The 13,957-nt window shown below is 61.1% G+C and overlaps 3 protein-coding genes across 3 annotated transcripts; 1 reads left to right on the top strand and 2 right to left on the bottom strand.

Annotated features, from left to right (window-relative positions):
• Positions 1–904: 904 nt before the first annotated feature.
• On the bottom strand, positions 905–2,740 carry LOC133231506 (BTB/POZ domain-containing protein 17-like). The gene is given in 3 exon segments (XM_061389898.1): positions 905–1,495; positions 1,498–2,357; positions 2,706–2,740. Coding segments are annotated over 3 exon segments (1,407 nt in total). The 3' UTR covers positions 905–983.
• A 595-nt stretch (positions 2,741–3,335) lies between these two features.
• On the top strand, positions 3,336–6,185 carry LOC133231505 (kinesin-like protein KIF19). The gene is made up of 5 exons (XM_061389897.1): positions 3,336–3,704; positions 4,170–4,306; positions 4,551–4,885; positions 5,531–5,925; positions 6,078–6,185. The coding sequence occupies exons 1-5, from the start codon at positions 3,672–3,674 to the stop codon at positions 6,183–6,185; spliced, it is 1,008 nt and encodes a 335-aa protein (XP_061245881.1). The 5' UTR covers positions 3,336–3,671.
• A 1,808-nt stretch (positions 6,186–7,993) lies between these two features.
• On the bottom strand, positions 7,994–13,883 carry LOC133232929 (BTB/POZ domain-containing protein 17). Its single transcript, XM_061392937.1, has 3 exons — positions 13,395–13,883; positions 11,219–11,495; positions 7,994–9,487 (listed from the first exon to the last, which is right to left on the bottom strand). The coding sequence occupies exons 1-3, from the start codon at positions 13,477–13,479 to the stop codon at positions 8,413–8,415; spliced, it is 1,437 nt and encodes a 478-aa protein (XP_061248921.1). The 5' UTR covers positions 13,480–13,883; the 3' UTR covers positions 7,994–8,412.
• Positions 13,884–13,957: the final 74 nt, after the last annotated feature.

Below are 13,957 nucleotides of genomic sequence, written 5' to 3'. Positions count from 1 at the left end.
GTAGAGGACTGGCGGGCTCCAGTCCACGGGGCTGCAAAGAGCCGGACACGGCTGAGCGACCGAGCACATCACTGATTAAGATTCAACCCAAGTCCCCTCTTCCCACCACACCCTCTTCTTCTCCGGCTGGTTGTAGAGCACCAGTCAACAGACTCCTGGGGGAAAGCGTTTTTCCTCCGGACTCTGAGGTCTCTGCCCAGACCCCCTCCCAGGAGAGGTCAGAGACTTAGGGTTGTGCTTACCCCTCCCACCCCAGGAAGCCAGGGCTCAGAAACTGCTCAACTGAGCCCCTCAGTTTCAGGTGAGAAAGCTCCCCCAAGGTGCACCTGGCCATCTCGATGCTTTTACCTGCCCTGTCCCCTGTGGGGACGGGGGCCCTTGGGGAAAAGGTAATGAACGATGGGGAGTCCCTGACCTGTGGAGCCCTCCTTGGACTGTTTTTGCCCCCAGAACTGGGTGGTTTAATCACCCCCTTGCCGCTCCGAGCGCTGGTTTATTCTACCAAGAGCTCTGGCTTCCCACGTAGTGCTGGTGATAAACAATCCACTTGCCAATGCAGGAGACGCAAGAGACACGGGTTCGATTCCTGGGTTGGGAAGATCCCCTACAGGAGGAAAGGGCATTGCCCTCCAGTATTCTTGCCTGAAAAGTTCCACGGGCAGAGGAGCCTGCCAGGCTACATACAGTACATGAGGTGGCAAAGACTGAAACACTGCTGAGCACACACATACACACCACCAGGAACCTTCCTTTCAGGTCAGTGAGAAAGCAACTCCTGAAACCAGGCATCTGGTCTACCACCAACCACCTGGCTTCTATCCACCCAGCTCTCAGGCTGCTAGCGCCTGGTCCCCCAGCGGGCCAGGACAGACACCTCCACTGGCCATGCCAATCCCGGTCCCTCTGCGCCATCTCTACTGGGCCTTTATTTTCCTGATCCAGAGGCCTCAGGGATGCTGAGCTCCCCGCCCCGGCCCGCCTGGCTACTTGGGGGTCCGGATGAGGGTGTGATAGACGGGCTTGACAATGAGGTGGAGATGCAGGGCATTCTCCACCAGGTACTCGGAGTTGCGCCGCTGCAGGTCGGTGTGCGCCAGGAAGTCACCGGCCTCCTCGCTGCTCTGGTGGAAGCTGTAGGCGTGGCGGACCAGCAGGCGGCCGTGGTGGCGCGCCCCCACCAGCACGGTCTTCTGGAAGCTCACGCCCGCCGCGTCGCCCCCGCTGCTGGCCGGCGTGACCACCAGCCCGGGCCGGCCGTCCTCGGGGCGTGCGAGGGGCAGCGCTGTGCCCGTGGCGTCCGCGTAGACAGGCCGCAGGCTTACCGGCAGCGAGCGTGGCGAGAAGAGCACGTTCCAGGTGACCCGGCGGCCCGAGTCATGGCTGCTTGGGCCCAGCTGCGTCTGGAAGCTGGTGCTGCGATCGTCGCGGGCCGGGTTGTTGATGACCCACGGGGCGCCGCAGGCAGGCGCGAGGTAGTTGTGGGGCAGGATGGCGCACCGTTGACGTCGAAAAACTTGGCATAGTGCAGCGGCGAGGCGGCGTGGAACTGGTAGGCCTGAAGGAGCAGGTCGGCCACCGCCGGGCCGTGGCGCGCCAGGGCGGCCGAGCGCGCCTGAAGCTGAAACAGCTGCGCCGCAGGGATCATGGGGTAACGGATGGCGCGCAGCGCGCGCTCGGCCACAGCCGGCGGCGGCCGCGCGCGGCCCAGCCACGCCTCCAGCGCCTGGAAGAGCTCCAGCTCGTCCTGCAGCACGAGGTCCGAGCGCGGAAGCAGCTGCGCCAGCAGCTCAGGGCTCACGGCGCCCCACTCGGCGCTCCCCGCCACGGCCGACAGGTTCCAGGCCAGGAACTGCAGGCAGCTCTGGCGCAGGGCCTCGTCCCCGGTGCTCACCGCGTAGTGGTACCAGCCCACCGCCGGGCCCGCGCCGCCCGCCAGGTGCGCGCGCATATAGTCGGCCACGCCCCGCTGCAAGGAGGCCACGCGGTACTTGGTGGCCAGCTGGTGCAGGGGGATGGCCTGTGCCAGCAGCACGGTCAGCTCTCCGCAGTAGAGGTACCTGCCAGAGAGGTACAGAGATGGAGCGCGGTCAGGGAGGCCAGCGGTTACCCTATCCAGCGCTGCCTCCTGAGTCCCGAGGGTACCCGGCCTTGGGCAGACAGTATCGTCATTAAGGGAGCCAACAGAAGGACCTTCCCGCGCGCATCCTACTTCACCGCCTCTTCTTTCCGGTTTCTCGTGGGACGTGGAAATAAGCAAGCATTTATTGAGCACAGGTGGCTCAGTGGTGAAGCATCCGCCTGCCAATTCAGGAGACGCAGGTTCTGTCCCTGGGTCAGGAAGATCCCCTGGAGTAGGAAATGGCTACCCCTCCAGTATTCTTTCCTGGAGAACCCCATGGACAGAGGAGCCTGGCGGGTCACAGAGTCAGACACCAGTGAGGAACTAACGCTTTGTGTGTGTGGACTCAGTCGCTCAGTTGGGTCCGACTCTTTGCTACCCCCTGGACTATAGCCCACCAGCCTCCTCTGTCCATGGGATTCTCCAGGCAAGAACTCATCTTTAAAATGGGAGTGGTCAAGCCTAGTGGGGTTGATGAGAAGAGTAAATAAATCCTTTCACACATTAAAGACTCAGAAAACTGTTAGCCAACATTTTAATGAGGATTTTCCAGATCTCCCTTCTCTGTTCTGGAGCATAGCCATACCAGGGGGCTTCAGGGTCTACCAGTCCAGAGGGCATGAGATGGGCTGCGGTTGAGCTGGTCCACGGAGCTCATTTCCCTGGATTCCCTGGTGGCTCAGATGGTAAAGAGTCCGCCCGCCAATGCGGGAGACCGAGGTTCGATCCCTGGGTCGGGAAGATCCCTTGGAGAAAGAAATGGCAGCCCACTCCAATGTCCTCGCCTGGAGAATCCCATGGAAGGAGGAGCCTGGCGGGCTGCGGTCCATGGGGTCGCAAAGAGTCGAAAAGAACTGAGCGACTGCACTGCACGGAGCCTGTTTCAGGGACGGGTTGCAATAAGTGGGCACAGAGGGGTCACTCAGGAGCAGTCCCCGGGTGCAGAGTTCAAGACACTACTTCGAAAAGCAGGCCTCGGAGTGGGGCTTCAGCCGGCCGCACAGCATCCGGGGGCTTGGAAGGGCGAGGACCCGCTCAGCGGCGGGCGCGGGCGGCCCCTCATCGGCCACCTGGTGCTGACGGCCCGCTCGGCTCCCCAGCTGGCGCTGGAGCAGCGGTACCGAGAGCTGCGCGCGCGGGGCCGCCGCCTGGAGGAGACGCTGCCGAGGCGCGTCAGCTCGGAGCAGCAGCGCGAGGCGCTCGGCCCGCTCTGCCGCGTGCACGAGCTGGAGCTGGAGAAGGCCGAGATGCAGTCGCAAGCCCTGCTCCGCGACGGCGCGCTCCGCCACCGCCGCGAGGCCCTGCGCCGCCTGGAGCAGCGCCTCAGCCTCTGCGAGGAGATCATCCGCGCCCAGCGGCAGCTCATCCAGGGTAGGGTCCCCGCGCTACCTACCCCGCGAGTCCGACCCGCTAAGGGCCCGAGAGCGCGCACTGAGCCCTGCCTCTCCGCTCCCCCACCCTAGACGGCAACCTGGCCGTGCCGCAGCACCTGCAGGAGCTGTACGAAGTGTACCTGCGGGAGCATGAGGAGGGCAACCTGGAGCGTGCCACCATGATGGACCGCCTGGCCTCTCGGGCCCTGCAGGTGGGCGCCCGGGCCGCACCATGCGCCCCTGTGCTAGGGGCAGGGCTGATGCCCAAGGCGGCGCCTTCCAGCAAGTAGGCTGGCCTCGGGACCGGGCTGGCTGGTCCCCAGAAAGCTGACACCTCCTCCTTCTCCGACACAGAGCCTCGCCAAGCTCCCCTCCCGTGGTGTTCTTCTCCCGCACGTGTCCCCATCCAGGGTCTGAAGGTCAGGGTTGGCCATCTGAGATATCACTAAGGGCCCCAGATGCCCTCCCAGGAGCCCAGGCCACCAGGCGGTGCCCCTGGGGATGCCTAGCAGACCACGGCTGGCCCCTGGGGACTCAGAACACAAGCCCCCCTGTCTTCTGGGGCTCCCAGCCCAGATTACAGCCCCAGACACTCTGTGTGCCTGTGTCACCCAGGCTGTTTACTCAGTCCGAGACCAAGTCTTCCGACTCCCCTCTCCCTCCTTTCCTCTCCCCAGGACAGCGCCTTGCCCAAGATTAGCCCCCCAGGAACTGTGCCGACCCCGGGGGAGTCTGACCTAGAGAGCGTCAAGATGCCGAACTCCGAGTCCCCGCACCAGCACGGAAGCTTCCTCCCTCTGCTCGGCACTGAGAGGTGAGCTGAGGACCACTTCCAGCCATCCAGCCCGCCTGAGCCACCAGGCCGTGTCTCAGAGATGCCAGCCCAGACCTGGCTTCAGGGAGGATGGAGCAGGAAAGAGGGGAGGGGGGCACAGGTCTGGAGCCAGGACTTTGGGGTCCTCGTTCCCACAATGCAACAGTTCTCAGGAGGGGTGGCAGTGGGACCCCCGTGGTACCAGCCTGGGCAACAGCTGCCCATCCTCCTCTGCCCACCTCAGTGAAGCCAACCACCCGTTCAAGACCAGCTCCCGGGCCTGGCAAGCGAAGGGCTTCTGTCTGCCCACCCCACCCCCAATCCGGGGGGGCAACCTGGTGACACAGGAGGTGAGCAGTGGGCCCCACGGGTGGGAGTACCCAGAAGAGACATCCAGTGGTTGGGATGGAACTTTTCCAAAACAGCCCTCTGAGGACATAGGGTTCCTGCTGGGTCCAATGGCTTCTCTTCCCAACCCATTCATCTCACAAGCTGCCACTCAGGTCGGTCTGAACGGCCAGATCAACTCCTCCCCCGGAAGCATCGAGAATCTGTCGGAGATCCCCTTGTCCCACAAAGGTGTGTCCCCTGCCTCCCCCACCCCCCATCAGCCTGAGCCCGGCATGATCTCAATAGCTCAGCGCACCCAGCCGAAGCCCCTTCCTTCCCTCTCCTCTGCTGAACACACCCAGGCATCGTTCTAGAAAGAGAGGCACCAGTACCCAGAGAAGAGTAACCACCTGCTCTGTCCACACAGAGCAGGGGACACAATTGGAAACCAGAATGGGGAACACATGGTACTTGGGGTCACGCCCCCTCCACTTCCCACTCGGAAATAGAGTCCGAATCCTCCCTACCCTGTGGCCACAGGTGACCCTCATATCTCAGCAATCCATCTTCAGAACCTGGGACTTCCCTGGCAGTCCAGTGGTTAAGACTCAGCACTTCCACTGCAGTGGGTGAAAGTTCGATCCCCACTCAGGGAACTAAGATCCTGTATGCCATGTGTCATGGTCAAAAAAAAAAATCTTCCCAACCCACTGAGGCTGGTTTTACCATCGTCAGTTTACAGATGAAAAGAAGGCTCAGAAACTTGCCCAAAGTTTCTCAAACAGCAAGCAAGTTGGGGTGAGTTGCAGCAGAGAAGGGGGTATTGGAGGTGCAGGAGGGGGGAGCGGAATGTGGCCTTGATCCTGGGGTGGGTGCCCCTCTGTCCCGCCGCAGGGAGGAAGGAGACCGCGGCCGACACCAAGAGCATCACTGGGAAGGCTGCCCGGCACCGCTCGCAGGCCCTGGGGGCCAAGGGGCGCCAACTGCTGGCACCCACCATGAAGCAGAGCAGCCTGTCCCTGCACTCGCTGGGCGAGACTGATGACGTGTGGCCACCGAGACCGCTGGCCTGCAAGCGGCCGCCCAGCCCCACCCTCCAGCACACCGCCAGCGAGGACAGCCTATCCAGCAGCACAGGCGAGGCGCCATCCCGGGCAGTCGAGCGTCATGGCGATGGCCCTTGTCCCCCGCTGCAAGGCCAGAAGAAAAGCCCAAGAAAGAAACGAGATGAGTCCCTGGAGGCAAAGAGGAAGCGGAGGTCCCAGGCCTTTGAAGTCACAGGACAAGGGGTGAGCCTAGAGGGACAGGAGCTGGGGGTGTCTGGGCCCCCTCCTTGCCGGGTTCTGAAGGCTGGACTCCTCCAGAGGCCCCAGGGTACCCCTAGCTGTGCACCACTCTCCATGGAGTGTCCCCCAACTGAACCTAACATCTCCTATATCAGATCCCCACGCAGCTCCAAGCTCATCTGGCTCTCCAGCCAACGCAGCTGTCCCACCCCAAGATGCACGTCGCTGGACCCTGTTCCATGGAGAATCACACGTCAGAATAGAGGATGCCAGTGGTTGGGCACCTGACCCCTACCATCAGACCCCTGAGAAAGGCCACGCTGCCTATGGCCAAGGTCAAACTCCCTCCGTGCCAGGATTTGGGTGAGTCCCAGCAAGTGTCGGGGGGCGGGGATAGCAATGGGGAGAGGGGAGCCCTTGGCCAGGCCAGGGAGGAGACTGGTTGAACTCCCTGCCCCTATGGCTGCCCCTTGCTGGAAACTGGGTTCCTGAAGTCTATTAGTGGGACTGGCCTCTGGGGGGAGGTGCCCCTAGGGAGTTCAGAGCCACTGTGGGTGACGAGAGGGGCATGGAGAGGCATGCCTTAAAGCAGAGCTCCTGGCCCTTCCCGTTGCAGGCCCCGAGGACACCTCCCCTGTCGCTGCCCCCTCCAACCCAGGGGATGTTTCCGAACGGGTTACTCGGATGCCCCGCCTGCCCTATGGCACAAGCGCTCAAGGCAAAAATGGACGCTTAGGGCACAACTGAGGGGCCCTGCCCGGAACCGGCCCTCCTGCCCGCCAAGGCTTGATGGGGTGTGGCAGTAATGGGAGACGGAGGCTGGGCAGATGGGGATGACCTGGCATCAGGAGCTCGGGATCTCAGAAGGCTGGGGCCCCTGGGACCCAGGAACCATGGGGGTGCCTGCCCCCACACTTCCGTGCCTTCAGTGCCAACGGGAAGGGGAACTGAGCCCAGGAGGCATGGCCTGGATGGCAGGGCTCCCTGGCTTCCCAGCCCTGGATCCCAGGGCTCCCTGGGCACAGACTCCTGTTGCCGAAACTCTTCTCTAAGATCTGCAACCAGATTGGCCTGAGGAATGTGGGGCGGGGGTGGAGCAAGGAGGGACTGTTCATGGGATTAGGGCTCCTGGGCCCACATCTGGGACAAGGGCATGCTGGATGGCTGGGGAAGGGCCCGCCGGGCATTTCCCTTACTGTGGCTGGGGGCTGGAAAGGAATCTAGCTTTGTTACTCAGCAGTCATTTCCACCTTCCCCCTGCCCCAGAACTGCTTGTTAACAATAAAAATCCCATTTGAGTTTTGTTGGTTGTTCCGGAAACTAGACCTTGTCTGAAAGGTGGGGTGGTCCTGACAGACTGGGCTTCCGTTCCCCGGGTCGTGCTAATGGTAAAGAACCTGCCTGCAATGCAGGAGATGCAAGAGATGTGGGTTCAATCCCTGGGTCAGGAAGATCCCCTGGAGGAAGAAATGGCAACCCACTCCAGATTCTTGCCTGAGGAATCCCATGGGTAGAGGACTGGCGGGCTCCAGTCCACGGGGCTGCAAAGAGCCGGACACGGCTGAGCGACCGAGCACATCACTGATTAAGATTCAACCCAAGTCCCCTCTTCCCACCACACCCTCTTCTTCTCCGGCTGGTTGTAGAGCACCAGTCAACAGACTCCTGGGGGAAAGCGTTTTTCCTCCGGACTCTGAGGTCTCTGCCCAGACCCCCTCCCAGGAGAGGTCAGAGACTTAGGGTTGTGCTTACCCCTCCCACCCCAGGAAGCCAGGGCTCAGAAACTGCTCAACTGAGCCCCTCAGTTTCAGGTGAGAAAGCTCCCCCAAGGTGCACCTGACCATCTCGATGCTTTTACCTGCCCTGTCCCCTGTGGGGACGGGGGCCCTTGGGGAAAAGGTAATGAACGATGGGGAGTCCCTGACCTGTGGAGCCCTCCTTGGACTGTTTTTGCCCCCAGAACTGGGTGGTTTAATCACCCCCTTGCCGCTCCGAGCGCTGGTTTATTCTACCAAGAGCTCTGGCTTCCCACGTAGTGCTGGTGATAAACAATCCACTTGCCAATGCAGGAGACGCAAGAGACACGGGTTCGATTCCTGGGTTGGGAAGATTCCCCTGCAGGAGGAAAGGGCATCGCCCTCCAGTATTCTTGCCTGAAAAGTTCCACGGGCAGAGGAGCCTGCCAGGCTACAGTACACGAGGTGGCAAAGACTGAAACACTGCTGAGCACACACATACACAGCTCCAGGAACCTTCCTTTCAGGTCAGTGAGAAAGCAGCTGCTGAAACCAGGCATCTGGTCTACCACCCACCACCTGGCTTCTATCCACCCAGCTCTCAGGACGCTAGGGCCTGGTCCCCCAGCGGGCCAGGACAGACACCTCCACTGGCCATGCCAATCCCGGTCCCTCTGCGCCATCTCTGCTGGGCCTTTATTTTCCTGATCCAGAGGCCTCAGGGATGCTGAGCTCCCCGCCCCGGCCCGCCTGGCTACTTGGGGGTCCGGATGAGGGTGTGATAGACGGGCTTGACAATGAGGTGGAGATGCAGGGCATTCTCCACCAGGTACTCGGAGTTGCGCCGCTGCAGGTCGGCGTGCGCCAGGAAGTCACCGGCCTCCTCGCTGCTCTGGTGGAAGCTGTAGGCGTGGCGGACCAGCAGGCGGCCGTGGTGGCGCGCCCCCACCAGCACGGTCTTCTGGAAGCTCACGCCCGCCGCGTCGCCGCCGCTGCTGGCCGGCGTGACCACCAGCCGGGGCCGGCCGTCCTCGGGGCGTGCGAGGGGCAGCGCTGTGCCCGTGGCGTCCGCGTAGACAGGCCGCAGGCTTACCGGCAGCCAGCGTGGCGAGAAGAGCACGTTCCAGGTGACCCGGCGGCCCGAGTCGTGGCCGCTTGGGCCCAGCTGCGTCTGGAAGCTGGTGCTGCGATCGTCGCGGGCTGGGTTGTTGATGACCCACGGGGCGCCCCAGGCGGGCGCAAGGTAGTTGCGGGGCAGGAAGGCACTGCCATTGACGTCGAAAAACTTGGCGTAGTGCAGCGGCGAGGCGGCGTGGAACTGGTAGGCCTGAAGGAGCAGGTCGGCCACCGCCGGGCCGTGGCGCGCCAGGGCGGCCGAGCGCGCCTGAAGCTGGAACAGTTGAGCCGGAGGGATCATGGGGTAACGGATGGCGCGCAGCGCGCGCTCGGCCACAGCCGGCGGCGGCCGCGCGCGGCCCAGCCACGCCTCCAGCGCCTGGAAGAGCTCCAGCTCGTCCTGCAGCACGAGGTCCGAGCGCGGAAGCAGCTGCGCCAGCAGCTCAGGGCTCACGGCGCCCCACTCGGCGCTCCCCGCCACGGCCGACAGGTTCCAGGCCAGGAACTGCAGGCAGCTCTGGCGCAGGGCCTCGTCCCCGGTGCTCACCGCGTAGTGGTACCAGCCCACCGCCGGGCCCGCGCCGCCCGCCAGGTGCGCGCGCATATAGTCGGCCACGCCCCGCTGCAAGGAGGCCACGCGGTACTTGGTGGCCAGCTGGTGCAGGGGGATGGCCTGTGCCAGCAGCACGGTCAGCTCTCCGCAGTAGAGGTACCTGCCAGAGAGGTACAGAGATGGAGCGCGGTCAGGGAGGCCAGCGGTTACCCTATCCAGCGCTGCCTCCTGAGTCCCGAGGGTACCCGGCCTTGGGCAGACAGTATCGTCATTAAGGGAGCCAACAGAAGGACCTTCCCGCGCGCATCCTACTTCACCGCCTCTTCTTTCCGATTTCTCGTGGGACGTGGAAATAAGCAAGCATTTATTGAGCACAGGTGGCTCAGTGGTGAAGCATCCGCCTGCCAATGCAGGAGACGCAGGTTCTGTCCCTGGGTCAGGAAGATCCCCTGGAGTAGGAAATGGCTACCCCCTCCAGTATTCTTGCCTGGAAAATACCATGGACACATAAGCCTCGTGGGCTACAGCCCTTGGGGTCCCAAAGAATCAGACAGGACTTAGCTGACTGAGCACGTCGATGATTCCTATATTGAGCGCCCACTGAGTGGTTGAGCTCTGTGCTAGGACAAGAAAGATGTAGCTCCTACCTTCACCAGGTGTACAGTGTGGGTTCGGATTCATATTCCGCCAGTTACTTGCTATAAGAGTGGGCAAGCCATTTAACTTCGCTGTTTGCCTCTGGGAACAAAAGATGTTTCCCAGGATCCCTTAGATCACATGACTAAATTCTAGCTAATGAGATATCCACAAAGGCACAGACTGGGATTGGGGGAAAGGCTGGTTAAATAGAACTGACTAGGGTAGAGATTGATGCTAAAGCTGAAACTCCAGTACTTTGGCCACCTCATGCGAAGAGTTGACTCATTGGAAAAGACTCTGATGCTGGGAGGGATTGGGGGCTGGAGGAGAAGGGGACGACAGAGGATGAGATGGCTGGATGGCATCACTGACTCAATGGACCTGAGTCTGAGTGAACTCTGGGAGTTGGTGATGGACAGGGAGGCCCGGAGCGCTGTGATTCCTGGGGTTGTAAAGAGTCGGACACGACTGAGCGACTGAACTGAACTGAGGGTAGAGATTATTGTTGTTCACTCTGCCAGTCCTGTCCGACTCTTTGCGACCCCATAGACTGCAGCACGCCAGGCTTCCCTGTCCTTCACCATCTCCTGGAGCTTGTTCAAACTCTTATCCATTGAGTCGGTGACGCCATCCAAGTATCTCATCCTTTGTCGTCGCCTTCTCCTCCTTCCTTCAATCTTTCCCAGTTAGGGGGTAGAGGAAAGATGCTTTTGTCCTTCTGTGCTATCTCTCTTTCTGTTGCCTGGAAGTTTGAAGAAATGACCAATATTCTGCAGCCATCTTGTCTAAGCTATTAAAGCAGGGTCATTTTCTCAGACTAGAGTGTGGGCAGTGTCCCTGTGCAGAACGCTAGCACGAAGCAGCCCCCTAGCCCTGTGGTTCAAAACCTGGCCAGACAGCAAAACCACACAGAGACATTAAAATAAGAAACAGTGGCCCAGCCCTAAATGTGAAGCTCGGGATTCAGGGTGGGGCCTAGAAGTCTATAGTCCTTAAAAGCTCTCAAGGCCAGGTTTGGAAACAGCTTTGAAAGTATTTGGTAACTAACTTCAAACCATTCAGAGCTTTCAGTCAGGGGAGTCATGCTGCATTTTGCAAGAAGCTGGTGCAAAGAGGGAAGAGGGAGGTAGTTGCATGGTCATCCTAATGCCATCCAGGGAAGGGGCAGGGCTAAGAGCCAGGGCTTCCATCACCCTTTGAGTAGAGAAGCCAGGGACGTGGAAAGGGATGTCTTCCCCCGATCCTTCCCCACCTGATGAACTTGTCGAAGACGGCAGCACAGTCCCGGGACTCCTGCAACACCACCTCGCTCTGGTTACTCAGCAGCTCCCGGAACTGCTCACTCTGCAGTCCCAGCAGCAGGCGGTGGGCATGGAAGACTCGGACCTCGTCGGTGCCCATGGCCTGCACCCGCAACACCACATCACTGGCATTGCCCTGCCGCAGCAGTTCCTGCAGGCGCTGGAGCAGCATCTGGGAGTGGTTGATGGAGGTGCCCGCTGACTCCCCGCCAACATCAGCTTTCTGGGCTGCAGCAGGAAGGAACAGAGCAGCCTGAGAGGGCAGCCTTCTGGGGTTGCAGACGGACCAGCTGGAGATGCCTGTGGTTGGATGTGGGCAGAGGGTAGGGGAAGCCTGGGGAGGCTGTGTGCTCCCGTTTGTGCCTGTGAAGTGCGTGGATGCATGTGTGTGCAGACAAGCACATCTTAGACAGGGAAAGTCGTGAACCTGAGCAGACCCTGAGAAGATGCTCTTGGAAGGGGCTGGGGGTGGATTCCCGGCAGGGAGAGGTCATGAATCAGGATGGGACAAAAGGTCCAGAGCTGGATTTCCCTGGTGACTTGGTGGTAAAAATCTGCCTGCCCATGCAGGAGACACAGGTATGATCCCTGATCCGGGAAGATCCCACGTGCCGCAGAGCAACTAAGCCTGTGCTCCAGGACTATTGAGTCTGTGCTCTAGAGCCGGGGAGCTGAAACTACTGAGCCTGAGGTCTGCAACAAGAGAAGCCACTGCAGTGAGAAGCCCTCGCACTTCGATTAAGAGTAGCCCCTGCTTGCTGCAACTAGAGAAAAGCCCACACAGCAAGAGACCCAACACATCCAAAAAAAAAAATTTAATGTCTAGAGCTGATCTCCATGATGTCAGACGCCTAGGCGAGGATTGAGGAACCTCTTGGTCCCCACCCCCTCGCCTCCTGAAGAATTGCCCACCTTACCCCTTGGAAGAGAATAGTTGGCCCAAAGCAGTGCATTCCCCAGCAAATGATCTATTGAGCACTTACAATAAGCCAGACACTCCCCTGGAAGCTCAAACCAGCACAGTGAACAAAACAAACCAGCTCCTTACACTCATAAAAGCACAACTTAGCTTCTTAGGCAATAAATACACAAATAAGCCTCTGGTTTTAGGCTGTGACCAGTAAGGGCGGTGACGGGTGGCGGCTCCTGTAGGTGCAGGAATCAGAGACAGGCTCCCTGAGGAAGTGATAAGGAGCCCTCCCAAGGCCCTGGGAGAGGCTGGGCTTGGTGCTGGGAAGGCAGAGGGGATCTGCCCACATTCTGAGTGGCAGGTGAGGGGCGGAGCAGGGGAGGGGGCTGCAGCCTGGGCGGGTGGTGCAGGCCCAGCCGCCCTCCTGGATCCTGATCTGGGAGGCAGGGGTCTACACTGGCCTTCCGGGGGACCCGAGAAAGCACAGAAAGAGCGGGTCCTGGACGGGACTCTCGAGGCACCTGCGCCTTGGGACTGGCATCCTCCTGCTTCCAGGCGAGGCACGCGGGACCCTCCTCCCCTGTTTCCAGGGACACTGTGAGGGTCAGACGGGGACACGTGCTTACAGATGGAAAACTCAGTGACAGAAAGCACCGCCAGCAGCTTCCCCAAGTGGAGCACGGACTGAGGAGTCCAGGGGAGCAGATGAGCCCCCCCTCCCCGCCCCGCCGTGCGTGTATGTGTGCATGCGCGCAAACACACACACACACACACCCACACACACACACACACACACACACACACAGTCCCAGGGCCCATGTGGACTCTTGAGGAGGCTCCCAGGAAAGCAGAGCCTCTGTGTATGGGTGAGAGGCAGATAGAGGGAGGGAGAAAGGGTAAGAGAGGAGCCCTGGTTATTTTCCAGCCCCGCCATCCCCCAAGCTGTCACAGTGAAGGCTCCAAACGCTGATGGATCCCACTCTCCCCAGCCTGGGCCCAGCTGCCAGGAACAATGGGCAGTGGAAGGGTCTTCCTGTGGTTAAGCCGCCTGCCTGCCCAGCCCTCCTGCCCTCGGAGGCCAGCTGCCCTCCTCCACGGAGCTGCCTGATCAAATCAACTCTGTGCCTGGCCCGGCCGGCTGGACACCGCCCCCTCCTGGCCGTGGGCAGTTGGAGCCCGAAGGTCTTGCCCCTTCTCCCTGCCCACTGCCCACTCACCTGCACGAGTGACCAGGCCCACCAAAGTCAGCATGGCCCAGAAGCTGGCCCAGGACCCAGGCTTGGCAGAGCCCAGCCTGCACATCTTTGCACCCTGCCCCCAAGCCCACGGGAGGAACGGCGGAGCCCAGACCTCTCCGCGCGCACATCCCTCCTCCTTATATAGGATCCAGCCCAAGGGGATGGCCGCCCCCCTTTCCCGGCTGGCCTCCCTCCCCCCACCCAGCCTCTGCCTTGGATTGGTGGAAACTGGCCCCAGCTGTTACCCAGGCAACCAGTTGAGCTGGAGAGCGGCCTCCCCAGGCGCTATTGTGCTGCTCTCGGGCCCCTGAGGGGACCAGATCCGGTGGCTTCCCCCTCGTCTCCTACCACCCAGCACAGCTAGTCACTCCTCTCCTGGGAAGTCGAAGGCTCTCCAAAGGGCAGGCAAAGGGCTCCAGAACCAGAGGCAGCCACCAGCCCAGAGGGTCCCCAGCCCCCTCCCCTGACCCCCCACCCTGGCACAGAGTACACTTGGCAGCATCGTGGCTGGAGCACCATGGTGAGTCAAGGACTGCAAAGGA

This window comes from Bos javanicus, chromosome 19 (genome assembly GCF_032452875.1).
Source record: "Bos javanicus breed banteng chromosome 19, ARS-OSU_banteng_1.0, whole genome shotgun sequence".
Lineage (NCBI taxonomy): Eukaryota > Metazoa > Chordata > Mammalia > Artiodactyla > Bovidae > Bos > Bos javanicus.
Note: the sequence above shows the minus strand (reverse complement) of the source record. Positions and strands in the feature narration are given on the sequence as shown.